Source organism: Salvelinus namaycush, chromosome 4 (assembly GCF_016432855.1).
Source record: "Salvelinus namaycush isolate Seneca chromosome 4, SaNama_1.0, whole genome shotgun sequence".
In the NCBI taxonomy this organism is placed as follows: Eukaryota; Metazoa; Chordata; class Actinopteri; order Salmoniformes; family Salmonidae; genus Salvelinus; species Salvelinus namaycush.
This window is the reverse complement of record NC_052310.1, coordinates 62352847-62368180: the sequence shown is the minus strand read 5'-3', so window position 1 is coordinate 62368180 and position 15334 is coordinate 62352847. Positions and strand designations below refer to the sequence as shown.

The 15334-nt window shown below is 43.0% G+C and overlaps 1 protein-coding gene across 1 annotated transcript in view; it reads left to right on the top strand.

The window, feature by feature from the left end:
- loxl4 (lysyl oxidase-like 4) overlaps positions 1 to 15334 on the top strand; it is a 56805-nt gene that overhangs the window by 34251 nt on the left and 7220 nt on the right. The window contains exons 7-12 of the mRNA XM_038990875.1: positions 6758 to 6912; positions 7550 to 7717; positions 9036 to 9198; positions 9513 to 9756; positions 13443 to 13558; positions 13784 to 13920. Of these exons, the coding sequence (XP_038846803.1) occupies positions 6758 to 6912; positions 7550 to 7717; positions 9036 to 9198; positions 9513 to 9756; positions 13443 to 13558; positions 13784 to 13920 (983 nt within the window). The remainder of the gene's footprint in view (positions 1 to 6757; positions 6913 to 7549; positions 7718 to 9035; positions 9199 to 9512; positions 9757 to 13442; positions 13559 to 13783; positions 13921 to 15334) is intronic.

The window sequence follows — 15334 nt, the reverse complement described above, 5'->3', positions numbered from 1 at the left end:
GTTCACTCCGGTTGTGCCACGTGAACATGGAAGTTGTGTTTTTACCAGTTTCTCCCATTTCATCCTGCCCTATAGGGTTCAGGGTCTTAGGCACAGGCACCTGAGAACACACACCCATGTATATGTCTCTGTACTCTGTGTACCTTAGGCTGTTTGAGATTCCATGTGAGTCAGAGGAACTTTTCCAGCCATGCTTAGGACTTATCTTAGGACTCTACGCTCGTCTGCCGCTGAATGGTCTGAGAATGTATTTGTTTGTGAGCCTGAGGGTGCTGATCTGTGGTTCACACACTGTTAGCGGATTTCCCCTCTTCTCCACCATGGTCACTGCAGCTGTATGTGTGTGTGGGTATGTGTGTGCATCGTGTGTGTGTGTGTGTGTGTGTGCGCACGTGTGTGTGCTTGGGCAGCTGGAGGGCTCAGTGTATATGGCTCAGTTCACAGCCGAAAGCTCCTCAAAGGAATGGAGTCAGCAATCTCAGCTCCACCAAGACGTGCACACGCAAACATGCACACACACAGCTGTGCATTTTTTTATATATTTTTTATTTCCTAATATGCGACAGCCACCAGCTGTTCTTACCACCTAGCCACGGGTCTTTCCCTGTCCTAGATGGGAGAAGTCTTGGTGGAGCAAGGAGTGGATTGGTAGGGTTTATAGTTTGTGCTGATAAACCCCATAGCTGAAAAAGGGATATGTAACAGCACCTGATTTCTAAATAAACCTTGGTGGCTTTATATTGAACTAAAGTGTTTTCAGAAAGTAATCATACCCCTTGACTTATTCCACATTTTGTTGTGTTTCAGCCTGAATTCAAAATGGATTAAATATAGATTTTTTTCACCCGTCTGCACACTGAATACCCCATAATGACAAAGTGAAATAATGTTTTTAGAAAATGTAGCAAATTTATTGAAAATGGAATACATAAATATCTAATAAGTATTCACATCCCTTTGCTATGACATTCAAAATTGAGCTCGGGTGCATCCAATTTACCTTGATCACCCTTCATATGTCACTACAACTTGGTGGAGTCCACCTGTAACCAAGTCAATTGTTTGGACATGATTTAGAAAGAAACACACCTGTCTATATAAGGACCCACAGTTGACAGTGCATGTCAGAGCAGAAACTATACCATGAAGTCCAAGGAACTGTCCATAGATCTCCAAGATATAATTGTGATGAGGCATATTATCTGGGAAAGTGTATAAAACAATTTCTAGAGTGTTGAACATTTCCAAAGGCATTTTCATTGGGAAATTGAAAAATATGGAACTACCCAGACTCTGCCTAGAGCTGGCCGTCCGACCAAACTGACCAACCGGGCAAGAATTTATGCAGCAGCGTACAAGACATTTTGAACTCACCTTGTTGTGCTGTGCTCACTTGAACAGGAAGGTGGTGCAACGGTCCTTCTTGTGGGCTCTAGAAGGAGTCCCAAAATCCTGACTTGGATTTCCGAGTTAGATGACCGTTGAAAATAATTTTCCGTATTTTCCCTGTCGGAGCTAGTTTTATCTAAGTTCCCAGTTGTCTTGAACTCACAAGTCTGAGATTTCCCAGTTCCGAGTTTCCAGTTGTTTTAAATGCAGCAGAAGTCATGCTGGATGGACGGCATGGACAATTTATTCAAACTTGTGTGGCCCATGGCGTTACCCCCTTTTTCGTGATATCCAATTGGTAGTTACGATCTTGTCTCATCGCTGCAACTGCTCTACGGACTCAGTGAAGGTCGAGAGCCAAGCCACACTGCTTCTTGACGCACTGCTCGCTTAGCCCGGAAGCTAGTCGCACCAATGTGTTGGAGGAAACACTGATGACCGAAGTCCGAAGTCCGCTAGAGCATGATGAGACAAGGAAATCCCGGACGGCCAAACCCTCCCCTAACCTGGACGATGCTGGGCCAATTGTGCGCCGTCTCATGGGTCTCCCGGTCACACATGGCTGTGACACACCTGGCTGCAGTGGCACCTTAGCACTTATTGTTGAATTTGCAATTTCTAACTTGTTGTGTAATGTTTATGTACAATGGTTGATGAGCACCGATACATTTTATCTATAATTTCTCTTCACATGACAAGGATTAAAAAGTATTTGCCAGTAGATTGTCGACTTGACGCATGATGATGACTGCTAGCTAAGATTTTGAAAGTATGATGTTGACATGATCAGTCCAATCAAAGCTACTGTAGATATAATGTGATTTGATGTAATTTTATCTGTGGCCAATGACCTTGAGCCTTCTTGGATGTGCACTTCTAACGTCTATGGCAGCACCCAACGGGCTTGAATTTTATTTAGCTCTATCCGTAGGTTTTGCTGTGACGTAGTGTCCCCATGAGTGTGAGAACACTGAGCCAATCACGGCACAAATAGAGAACATTACCAACCCCTACGCTCCGTATTTTCCGCTGGCTGCCCTACCATCATAGAAAGCACTGAGGTAGGCTGAAACACCTGCATTTTGGAGCTGCCTTACTCAAGAAAACAAAAAGGAGATCATGTACAGTATGTGGCTTTATTAACTCAAAGATGTTTTTGTTTTTTTACATTGTTTGCAAACTGATATGTGACACGTATTAATGCCAAAATAATAACCATTTATTATACTTTTTTTTTTATATGTGTATATATCTTTTAGCTAAACAGGTGCTCCACCTGCCCTGAATGACGCATAGCCACTGTTCTTCACTCCTGGTTCTAGAGAGCCTTGGGAGTGGGGAACATTGTAGCTCTTAGCATCCTCATCTCTCACTATTCAACAATCTCTGGTATCAATCAGCCTTCTGCACCTATACTGTAGCCTATTATAACCACACCCATCCTAACCTAATCCCCGCCACAGCCACATCAAAGTACCCCTGTCCCAGATCTTATGGCTGCTACATACTGTAACACCCAGCAGTCTGTGCCTGTGTTGTAATAGTCAAGGCGAAGTGAAAAGCTTTTAATTTTCTCCCAAAATAAGTTAATATTTCCTCCTGATCCAACCACTGGGCTGCTGCTTCAGTAACACCCAGTGTGTGGGTGTGAATGCTTACAATGTCTGTGTTAAGTCTGTTCCCAGACCTGCCTGTAGCATTACTATGTTACGTGCAGCTCTAGCCTCATAGGCTGTCATATCAAATGACAGGTTTAATTTAATAGTTTAATCCTCTCGCCCTGCTTTAAATGCAAGTCCCTAGCTATATCCTGATTGGCAGGGCAATGGGTGTGAGACTTTTCAGCTGTACACACACATGCGCGCACACACACACACACATTACACACTTTCGTAACAGCTGCTTAGCTACAGCCATAGCCGGACTAGGGGACATCTGCCAACACTCTCTATAACATGTTGCTTTTTAGACTTTTTACTGTCCTATATAATTTTGACTGAGTTCTGCAGGCCACATAAACGTATACATGTATGGTGTTGGAAAAAGCCTACATTAAGAGTCCAGATGACAGGACAGAGTCTAACGGACACAGACAGATAGACAGATGCAGACACAGACCGACAGACCGACAGACCGACAGACCGACAGACCGACCGACCGACAGACAGACAGACAGACAGACAGACAGACAGACAGACAGACAGACAGACAGACAGACAGACAGACAGACAGACAGACGCAGACACACAGACACAGACAGACAGACAGACAGACAGACAGACAGACAGACAGACAGACAGACAGACAGACAGACAGACAGACAGACAGACAGACAGACAGACAGACGCAGACACACAGACACAGACAGACACAGACAGACAGACCGACACAGACAGACAGACCGACACAGACAGACAGACTGACACAGAAGACCGACACAGATAGACAGACCGACCGAGACAGACCGACCCAGACAGACCGACCGACAGAGACAGACAGACCGACAGCGACAGACCGACAGAGACAGACCGACAGAGGCAGACCGACAGAGACAGACAGCCCGACACAGACCAACAGAGACTCAGACAATAGGAAATGTACATTGAATAACTGGTGTTTTTATGTACTGTAGCTTGGTAAGCATGACATGTTCTGGTGAATATCTTGTGTTGTTGTCGTGCAATAGTCTCAATAAATGCAGTAAATGCACGTAAAATGTACAGTCACTAAACATTAGTTTAAATATAGTATTTACAATAAAACATTTTAGATAAATAAACTCTGCTATAATTAATGTTAGCACATACAGTACATGCCAATCAAGCAGACAGATTCAAATCTTTAAGACTTTAGGGAGCTGGAAGCGGGATGATTGTGGTCACATAGCTAGTGAGAATAGCCCAAATAGTTGGTTAGTGGTTAGGAGGGAACCCTAGTATTTCCCTCTCTCTGAAGTTAAGCGTGGTTTAGGGAACATTAATTGTGTTTTTCTTTCCGTGGGACTGCTTAAAGTTCAGCTGTTTAATCCTATTTGAAGTCCTGAGCAATAAAAACCATATAGGTCTGCCTATGTGTCTTTCAGCCATAGGGTTTGTGACATTTCTCAGTCACGTTGCCTGTACTGATCCCAGTAGCTTTTGGGTGGGGCTGTTTGGGGACACAAATATAGCTCTGTGTGAGTGGCTGGGTGTGTGTGTGTGTGTGAGAGAGACGTGTGGTGTTAACAGTGTGTCTGAATGTGTGTGTTTAATGTGAGTATGTTAATGTGTTAATGTGAGACACCAACTATAGAACTAGCCATCCTGATAGCCAGTCATCCATAACCATCTACCACAGATACAGGCCTCTTTCACTACCGCTATCAGAGCTAGGCCTCTTTCATCCTCTTGGGAGTTCTACTACCATACGTCAGCCATGTTTTTTTCCGCTGCACCGTCTGTCAAAGGGATTACCACACATGCAAATCAGCCGCTGTAAGGTCACGCACACGCAGAGCTCTGACTGGATATGAGATATGACAGGGTTCACAGACCAGATCTACTGTACCTCACAGGGAAAGAGGACTAGTCTAAAGATTACACAAAAACATTTCTCCTCTGAAAATGAGACCTTGAAAGGAGATAATTGAATGTATGCACACACAGGTGTGATACAGCAGGAACTGCACAAAGTACACTGCAGTGAATGGGAAATTAGTGGGAGTGAATTTTACATTTGCTGACTGTTTATAGCACTCAACTTTACTTTAATCATTGGTAAAGTTGAGTCAAAAACTGAAACCAATGTCTAAACTCATCAGCTGCCATTTGAACTCTCATCATCATCATCATTGGTTTAAATTACAGGGACAATGCCTCTGTTTCCTATTCTGACGAACACTGGTGTATTTTTACTACTATATGTTATTTACTCTGGGAGGTGGTATACATCAACGTTTGTGTGTGTGGTCGCTCGTTAGTGTGTGCTTGTGTGCAAGATTCCTTGTAATCAGTTTCTCAGGATCTATTTCGTACCCGCCTTTTTTCACGGAACTATTGCCCAAATCAGCTAAAATGTGCTTTTTTAAATGAAGATCCACAATCCACAGAAGCTGTGTTGGTCTTGATAAGTTAAACTGTGGTTGTTCTGATCTACCTACTACTAAGTGGTATTTTACGTGGTTTTCTACACACACATATAGAGACAGTTGGTTCAGGGAGTGGGTTTTCTTTAGTCTATTTAATGTGGGTGGATGTATACCCAGTCATTGTTACCAATATGGATGGAGGCCTACAATCTATAATTTGGAACAGGGATGGGCAACTCCAGTCCTCGGGTGCTGGAGTGGTGTCACACTTTTTGCCCATTCCTTGAAAACCCTGATTAAACTAATTACATTCTAAAGTGAAGATCATGATTAGTTGGGTAAAGTGTGACACCAATCAGGCCACCGAGGACTGGAGTTTCCCATCCCTGATTATGCAATCACCAACCTGCTTTCTCTCAGCTCTCTCGCTCTCTTGCTCTCAGATTTTTTTGGTCAGACCACCTGTGTGTTATTTTTGTGGTCACTCAATATCTTCCCAGCTTACACCTCCTTTTAATTTCTCTAAACATTGTAAAAAAAAAAACTCTTCTCAATGTACTTCCTCATTATCTCAATGTTACTTTTCACACTTATCAATAAAAGTTAATGTACTTGCCTACTGTCTAAATTTGAGTACTCTCCCACTTTCTTTCCTTCATCACATTGACAGGTTGTTTTACAGTTAGAAGCACCAATCTATGGACTCAAGTGTTACTGTATTTTATCTCCCAATTCAGCTTTGGCTCTGTTCTTGCTTGCACGTGTTCTCTGCTCGCCAGGGGGTTGTAGCGGATGGCTAAGTTACCAATGAGCAGTGACGTTTTATTCTGAAAAGTACTGGCTGGGTGGCGGGTGTTTTTGTTGTTGTTTTTTTTTAAAGTACAAAATGGTGGTAATGATGTGTGTCGGATCTCTGGAGTACTCGAGGTACAGTCTTGTTATCTCCTCTGGCAGACAGACAGACAGCGAGAGATAGAGATAGGAACCTTTTGTTGCTTAAGTACAGATAGGAACCTTTTGTTGATGGGGTGCTGTTGGGGTTCTGTTGTGGTGGGGAAGACACAATCGGTTCACACAAACAAATGGCTGAGATCGTTATCTGTTTATCTCTCTTTAACCTCAGCTTTCACTACTGTGGGTGTAGGTGGGTGTGTCTATTAGATACGGGCCGTTTAGGGGGATTGCATTGCAATGCCCTCGGGTCTAGGTTAAGTACCATACAAGATACAGAGAGATGTATGTTTGGTGTGGTGTGTTCATGCTCTCATCTTCCCTCTTCTCCCTCTCCCTCTTTCTCTCTAGGTACTGGTCCTATCCATATGAACAGTGTCCAGTGTTTGGGGACAGAGAAGTCTATCCTAGACTGTTACTTCCAAGATGTCCCTCTCTGGACGTTTAAACACACCCAGGATGCCTCAGTACGCTGTAACATCCCCAAGCTTGGCCTGGACAGCACGGTTAGAACACACACACATTCACACACACACCTTTACATTATATAATTAAGCAATAAGACCATGTTCTGTTATAATCTCCACTCGGCACAGCTAGAAGAGAACTGGCCACCCCTCAGAGCCTGGTTCCACTCTAGGTTTCTTCCTAGCTTCCGGCCTTTTCAGGGAGGTTTTCCTAGCCACCGTGCTTCTACATCTGCATTGATTGCTGTTTGGGGTTTTAGGCTGGGTTTCTGTACAGTACTTTGAGACATCGGCTGATGTAAAAAGGACTTTATAAATACATTTGATTGATTGATTGAGGGGGTGTGGTATATAGCCAATATACCAGTGCCTACCACAAACCCCTGAGGTGCCATATTGCTATTATAAACTGGTTACGAGTGTCATCAGAGCAGTAAAAATTCATGTCTTGTCATACCCGTGGTTTACGGTCTGATATACTTCGGCTGTCAGCCAATCAGCATTCAGGGCTCGAACCACCCAGTTTATAATACCAATTCAATTATTATAGAGTCATTAGATATTTATAATTATGAACATCTGACTTGCGAAACATACAGGTTGAGAAAATACTGAAGTGAAATGTATTTTTCTCCCTCCTTCTTCTCCTCCCTCCTCCTTCCTCATCCTACCCTAGGTGCGATTGGCGGGGGGCAGGGAGCCAGGTGAGGGGCGTGTGGAGGTACTGATGGATGTAGGGGGTCGTAAGAGATGGGGGTCAGTCTGCAGTGAGAACTGGGGGATCAACGAAGCCATGGTGGTCTGTAGACAGCTGGGTCTGGGGTTCGCATCCCGAGCACACCAGGTACGGAAACACACCTATGAATCCCTATTCCCTGTATAGTGCACAACTTCTGGACAGAGCCCATTGTGGGAATATGGTGCCATTTCAGTTTAGAGTACACCCTGACTCCCACAATTCACCCATCAACTCACTGAGTGTCCCTGAGTCCTCAAACCTGAAAAATCACCGGATAGCTGAAATACTCAGTAATACTTTCTGAGGGACATATGTAGGAACTCCTTCAAGACTGTTGGAAAACCATTCCTCATGAGCTGGTTGAGAGAATGCCAAGAGTGCAAAGCTGTCATCAAGGCAAAGGGTGCTATTTTGAAGAATCCAAAAGATAAAATATATTTTGATTTGTTTAACACTTTTTTGGTTACTACATGATTCCATATGTGTTATTTCATAGTTCTGATGTCTTCACTATTATTCTACAATGTAGAAAATAGTAAAATAAAGAAAAACCCTTGAATGAGTAGGTGTGTCTTTTGACTGGTACTGTGTAAATATATATATATATATATATATATATATATATATATATATATATATATATATATATATATATATATATATATATCATCAGTGAAATAATCTGTCTGTAAACAAAAACAAAAAAATTAATGAATTGTGTCATGAACAAGGTAGATGTCCTAACCAACTTGCCAAAACTATAGTTTGTTAACAAGAAATTTGTGGAGTGGTTGAAAAACAAGTTTTAATGACTCCAACCTAAGTGTATGTAAACTTCCGACTTCAACTGTATGTATATATATTTATATATATATATATATTTATATGAATGCATTATGATCGAGTGTATAATGCATGTACAGTATAATGCCTTACAATACAACATAATGCCTTACAATAATTCTTTAACACTTGCTATAATTTGTCATAACGTAACTGACTTGCAGACCTACCGCCATTTCCACAGCTGACCGTCACCTGACCATTCAGCAGCTAAATACTGTACAGTGCTAAATGACTGTATCTACCCATACCCCAAGTGGAAGTGTGTGTTAATTGTGTGTGTGCTTGTGTGTGTGTCAATCTGCATTATGTTTATAGAAAAGCTAGTCTGTGAGTGGATGGGTGGTGCAGGAAAAATCTCAGCTATCCATAAATAGATGATTTTGAATAGGAATATAAATATACACATCTATAGTACATCTACAGTACAGAGGGTATTTATGAAAGGGATGTTTGCCAATAGTAGAAATACCCATGAAGTAGAACAAAAAAACTCTCAAAAAGCATGTTTCTTTCAATTCACAGGATGACGGAGGAAAGAAAAGCAATGTACAAAAGTCAAACATCTCTCTCTCTCTAGGAGACGTGGTATTGGGCTGGGGATCGTAATGCAGCAGAGTTGGTGTTGAGTGGAACCCACTGTGTTGGAACTGAGCTGTCAATCCAACAGTGTCGCCGTAACAACCACGTACACTGTCCCCGAGGGGGTGGGACTAATGCTGCAGGGGTCACCTGTTCAGAGAGTGAGTCATTATCAAAGCACACCTGTCCACCTGGCTAGCTCTCTACAACTGTGTAATCTTAACAGATCCTGCCAAGGGTTCTGTTCAAATGTCAAGAAATGGGAGAAAACGGTTTGAAACTGAAGTACTTGAACTCCAATATTAGCACTTAGCTTTAACCTACCCCTCCCCACTTAGCTTTAACCTACCCCTCCCCTTCCTGTATTGGCCCTTGACCTATTGTTTCCTGTAATACCTGATTTATCTTTCACCCCTGACCCCCATCCATGCCTAAATTACCCCCAAACCACTCACCCCTCTCCTCTGCCCCCTAGCTGCCCCTGACCTGGTACTAGATGCCCAACTGGTTCAGGAGACAGTCTACCTAGAGGACCGACCCCTACACCTGCTGACCTGTGCCAACGAGGAGAACTGTCTGTCATCCTCCGCTGCCAGAATGAACTGGCCCTACGGACACCGCCGCCTGCTACGATTCTCCTCTAGGATTATGAACATGGGACGGGCCGACTTCAGACCTAGGGCTACCAGGGAGTCTTGGACATGGCACGCATGTCATAGGTAAGAGGTGTTGTGTGAGTTGTAGTTTTATGATGTCTAAATGATTTGTGGTAGTTGCAGCCTTTGGCATAATGAACATAATACAGGCTGACTATAGACCTAGGGCTACCAGGGAGTCTTGGACATGGCACCAGTGTCACAGGTATTTTTTGGGGGTCAGGGGCTTTGTACTTCTACAATTTTTTGTTTTAGGTATTGTACTTGTTGTCCTGTTTCACTTCATGTAGGGATTGTGGTAGTTGTAGTTTTACAATGCCTTGCCATATACTTAGTAGTAGCTGGAATATTCTATTGCCATACTTGTGATGAGCTGTATTACTATATCACTGTACTCTATGAAGAGGATGTGGTAGACCTCTATGAAGAGGATGTGGTAGACCTCTATGAAGAGGATGTGGTAGACCTCTATGAAGAGGATGTGGTAGACCTCTATGAAGAGGATGTGATAGACCTCTATTGATGTGATGTGGTAGACCTCTATGGATGTGATGTGGTTGACCTCTATGACGGGGATGTGGTTGACCTCTATGGATGTGATGTGGTAGACCTCTATGAAGAGGATGTGGTAGACCTCTATGAAGAGGATGTGGTAGACCTCTATGAAGAGGATGTGGTAGACCTCTATGAAGAGGATGTGGTAGACCTCTATTGATGTGATGTGGTAGACCTCTATGGATGTGATGTGGTAGACCTCTATGGATGTGATGTGGTAGACCTCTATGGATGTGATGTGGTTGACCTCTATGGATGTGATGTGGTAGACCTCTATGGATGTGATGTGGTAGACCTCTATGGATGTGATGTGGTTGACCTCTATTGATGGGATGTGGTTGACCTCTATGACGGGGATGTGGTTGACCTCTACGGATGGGATGTGGTTGACCTCTATGGATGGGATGTGGTTGACCTCTATGGATGTGATGTGGTTGACCTCTACGGATGGGATGTGGTAGACCTCTATGGATGGGATGTGGTTGACCTCTACGGATGGAATATGGTTGACTTCTACGGATGGGATGTGGGTGACCTCTATGACGGGGATGTGGGTGATCTTTATGAAGGGAATGTGGGTGACCTCTATGAAGGGGATGTGGGTGACCTTTATGGGTGACCTCTATGAAGGGGATGTGGGTGACCTTTATGAAGGGGATGTGGTTGACCTTTATGAAGGGGATGTGGTTGACCTTTATGAAGGGGATGTGGTTGACCTCTATGGAGGGGATGTGGTTGATACAGTTACATATGGGGATATCATTTTTTATGATATATTGTATCGTATTGTTTTCACAAAAGCTTAGTATTATTTTTGCACTAGTTTTCTGTACCTGCCCCAAAACTCCACTATTTTTCCTTCATAGCTCCTTCATAAATTGTTTTCAGCACTTGTATTTTCTCATGGCTCTCTCTTGTCCCTCTGCAGCAGACATATGGTGAGCAATATGTTTGGAACATTGAATCGCAATAAAATCACCGTATCAAATCGCAATACATATAGAATTGTGAGAATCGCAATACATATATTATAGGTAAGTAAATATAGTGATAAAATTGTATCGTGAGGTCTCTGGCAATTCCCAGCTGTATATGATATGTAGGAGTTAGTGAGATTTCACATATCCCCTTTATGATCTGGATTCTGGGGCATTAAGTAGCCTGATCCATGCTATAAACCCTGGCTGAAATGAATCCTGTACCTGCGTGAGTAGTGGGTCCAAGATCCAGGACCAGAGTACCAGGTAGCGCGAGTCGTGTGGAACTTTTTTCCCGTTGTCAACAAGCTGGCTTGCTAATGTCATGTAGAATGTACGTCTCGCAAATCACATTCAGAAACAGCTATTTTCAGGTTTAGTGAAAGCAAAATATATTTAGTAAAATTCTCACAAACGCTCCAGGAAACCGAACCCAGGAAAACGACCTTAGTTACAGTCCAAGGGAGGCTGTGGGAGTCCTAGTCCAAGATCAACACAGCCAGCTTGTTGTGGTTAGCTGTGGGTGTCAGTCATTATAAGTAGTTGGTAGTGGAAGTTGTCGCTCTGGCTGACCATGCTTCAGGTAAATGTTTCTAAGTTGAATTATTATGGAAACCATCACCACAGACTTGCATTGTACAGCTGTAATGGGATAATTGGCACTTGTGGAACATAATTGGTCTGTGTGGGATGAATAAGGTCTTATTGACTTGAATTGAATTGAGTTAGTGACAGGTTAGAGGTCTGTGTGGGATGAATAAGGTCTTATTGACTTGAATTGAATTGAGTTAGTGACTGGTTAGAGGTCTGTGTGGGATGTATAAGGTCTTATTGACTTGAATTGAATTGAGTTAGTGACTGGTTAGAGGTCTGTGTGGGAGAAATAATGTCTTATTGACTTGAATTGAATTGAGTTAGTGACAGGTTACAGGGCTGTGGGGGATGAATAAGATCTTATTGACTTGAATTGAATTGAATTAGTGACAGGTTAGAGGTCTGTGTGGGAGAAATAATGTCTTATTGACTTGAATTGAATTGAGTTAGTGACAGGTTAGAGGTCTGTGTGGGAGAAATAATGTCTTATTGACTTGAATTGAATTGAGTTAGTGACAGGTTAGAAAACATGTGAAGGTATGACCTCATTGCCATTAAGTACAATAACTGCTGTTTGTACAGAACCTTACTCACGGAAACGTATGGCCCACATAAAACTTTGCTTTGATAATGTTATGAATACACATTTTGCTGTTCTGTTGTACTTGTCTCTTAGTGGGTGTCATTGTTCAGAACGTTGCAAGCGAATGCCGCCTCACTTTCGTAGCATCCCTTTTCATACTGCTGACACTAACAAAACATTCAACCTATTGTGACCTCAACGTAAGTTAGTAGATGGCGTTTGTATAAAAACTGGCTCATAGGGTCACATAGAAACCAGTATTTGTTGAATGGCCTTAGTGGCAGTTAGTCGTTGGTCAGCTACTTTGATATAAATTACATCATTTCCCCACCTATACATGTGACACATTCCTCTATCCTGGTCTTCTATCAAGTCAGGAACTTTTGCCCCCAATTAATGCCATTTCTTGTCAGATGACGAGAGTGTGTTCTGACTGTCGTCATCAGGGAAGGAGTCATTTAATCCTCCTCAGTGTGTTCTCTGTAGAGTTCTGTGTATGTGTGTATTCTGTTGCAGTAGGTTGCGGGTGGCCTGGCGGCATGTTGTCATCTACCCAGATTCATTAGCTGTCCACTGAATGTGTGTGTGTAATGACTCTGTGTGTCTTAATGAGATACATTGAGATATGACTGAGCCACTCTGTGTTACACAGTCTGGGGGTTGTACAGGGCTGCCCCACCTTTCTTAATCTGTTCCAATAACACAAGAGTGGTGTGTTTGTGTCTGCACATGTTCGTGCATGTCTTAGTTCATGCATGTGTGCGTGTGTGCTTGCATGCATACGTTCCTCTGTGTGTGCATGTGAATGCATGAATGTGTGTGTGGGTGAGTTTCAATGCCCCCCATTCACTGTGAGTGTGTAAACAGCTCTGTGTGTGAGCGGTGCTACCTATCAAGTTCTAAAACAAGCTTCTATGAGAGGTGTCACTCTGACACCCTGCCCCATGTTTTAGTGGTGAGGTCACTAGGCTACCAGACATGAGGACCTACTGCTGTCATTCTGAAACACACACACACACACTATTATTCTGTGTTACCAGGCACTACCACAGCATTGAGGTGTTCACCCACTATGACCTGTTGACTCTGAATGGGACCAGAATAGCTGAGGGACACAAGGCCAGCTTCTGTCTGGAGGATACATACTGCCCTGAAGGTAATAACACCATGTTATTAACATGGATGCCACAGCAATGTCACATGCTGTTAACATTTATAACAACGATTTATTTTAAATAACTTGGCTTCATATGCTGTCCATGACCTGAATTATTCCTGGACCATGGTTAATCTGTTTTTATTTTATTTATTTGAATCACTGAAACTGGCTCCAAAAACCTCAAGTTGAAGAGTAAAGTCACTGTTCTTGTCTGTGTGTCAGGTCTGCATAAGCGTTTCTCCTGCTACAACATGGGTGACCAGGGCATCTCAGTGGGTTGCTGGGATACGTATCGCCATGACATCGACTGTCAGTGGATCGACATCACCGATGTCAAGCCTGGAGACTACATCTTCCAGGTACAGGCACACACACCCACACCCCCACACCCCCACACCCCCACACCCCCACACACACACACACACACACACACACGCAGGTGCTCTTGATTAAGCTTTGAGTTTGCACTTTTGAGACTATCTCATTGGTCCTTTGTACCACGCACATTTTTTTTTAAGTATGTTGAAGTATTTGACATGTTTGTGACTGAGGTCTGCAGACCCCCCTCTGTGATATGTGATAACATGAGAGACAGCTATGTTGTATTACCTCCCCCCACACACACACACACACACACTCCCTTTCTGTCATGACCCTGTCTCATGTTCATCAGCAGTGTCCTTGTGGGCGTCACATCAGGATACATCAAATACTCCAACTCCCATCAGCCACCACTTCTGTCTCAGGCTACTAATCCCAGTATGCCGTCCCAGGGGCCAATTAGGCTCTCGATTCTTTTTATATCTCAGCCATGGGAAAGCCATGGGTAACAGTAAACGTTGCTACAGTGAAACACGCTATCTGTTAATGAGGGTTATGGTGAGACTAGCTCCCCCAGTAAAACTCACTGATATCTGTTAGCTAATGAGAGGGGGGTTACAGGGAAACTAGCACCCCTGTAATTACTGGTACTACCTAATTACTCCCTGCTAATGAGAGGGGGGTTGTGGTAAAATTTGTTCCCTAAAGACTGTGCTACCTAAGCCATGGAAGTCAGTTGAGAGGTTACAGTGAAGACGGTTCCCTGTTTCATCACACACTCTAAGTGTCACAGCCTGTTTTATTTAATCACCCTGCATGCCTCTGTGATAGACGTACACACACACATGTTCACGGACACACACACACAGACATATGTATTTTAGGCATGTAGAGCAGGGCTTAATTACAGGTGGTGGCCCTGCCACAGCTATGGGGAGAAAAGGAGGAGAATAAGAGAGGATAGAATAAGAGAGGATTGGAGTAGAGAGGATAGGAGAAGTAGAGAGGATGAGAAGAAGAGAGGATGAGGAGAGTGCTTGGGAGACTAGGAGGAAGATGAGGACAGGGGTGAGTGATAGAGATGGGCAATTGCACAGTAACACTGTGACTCCGATTTTTCACTTTAAAATGTATGTCAAACAAAAAACAATAATTGTACAGTTAAACAAACCATACAACTTTCTCCACAGAAAATTTTACAAAAACGAATTTACTTGAAGAACAGTGTAGATGCAAAGTTGGATAACAGAATGATGGCATAAACAGCACAAACTTGTTCTTCAAGTACATTTATTTTTGTAAAATGATAGTGGAAATTGTTAAAAGTAGTCTTTGTGCAGTTGTATGGTTTGTTTAACTTTGCAATCATTGGTTGTGGCTTGACATACATTTGAAAAATCTGAGTCTCAGTATCACTCTGTTGCCTTACCGTGAAATTGCCCAGATGCATGT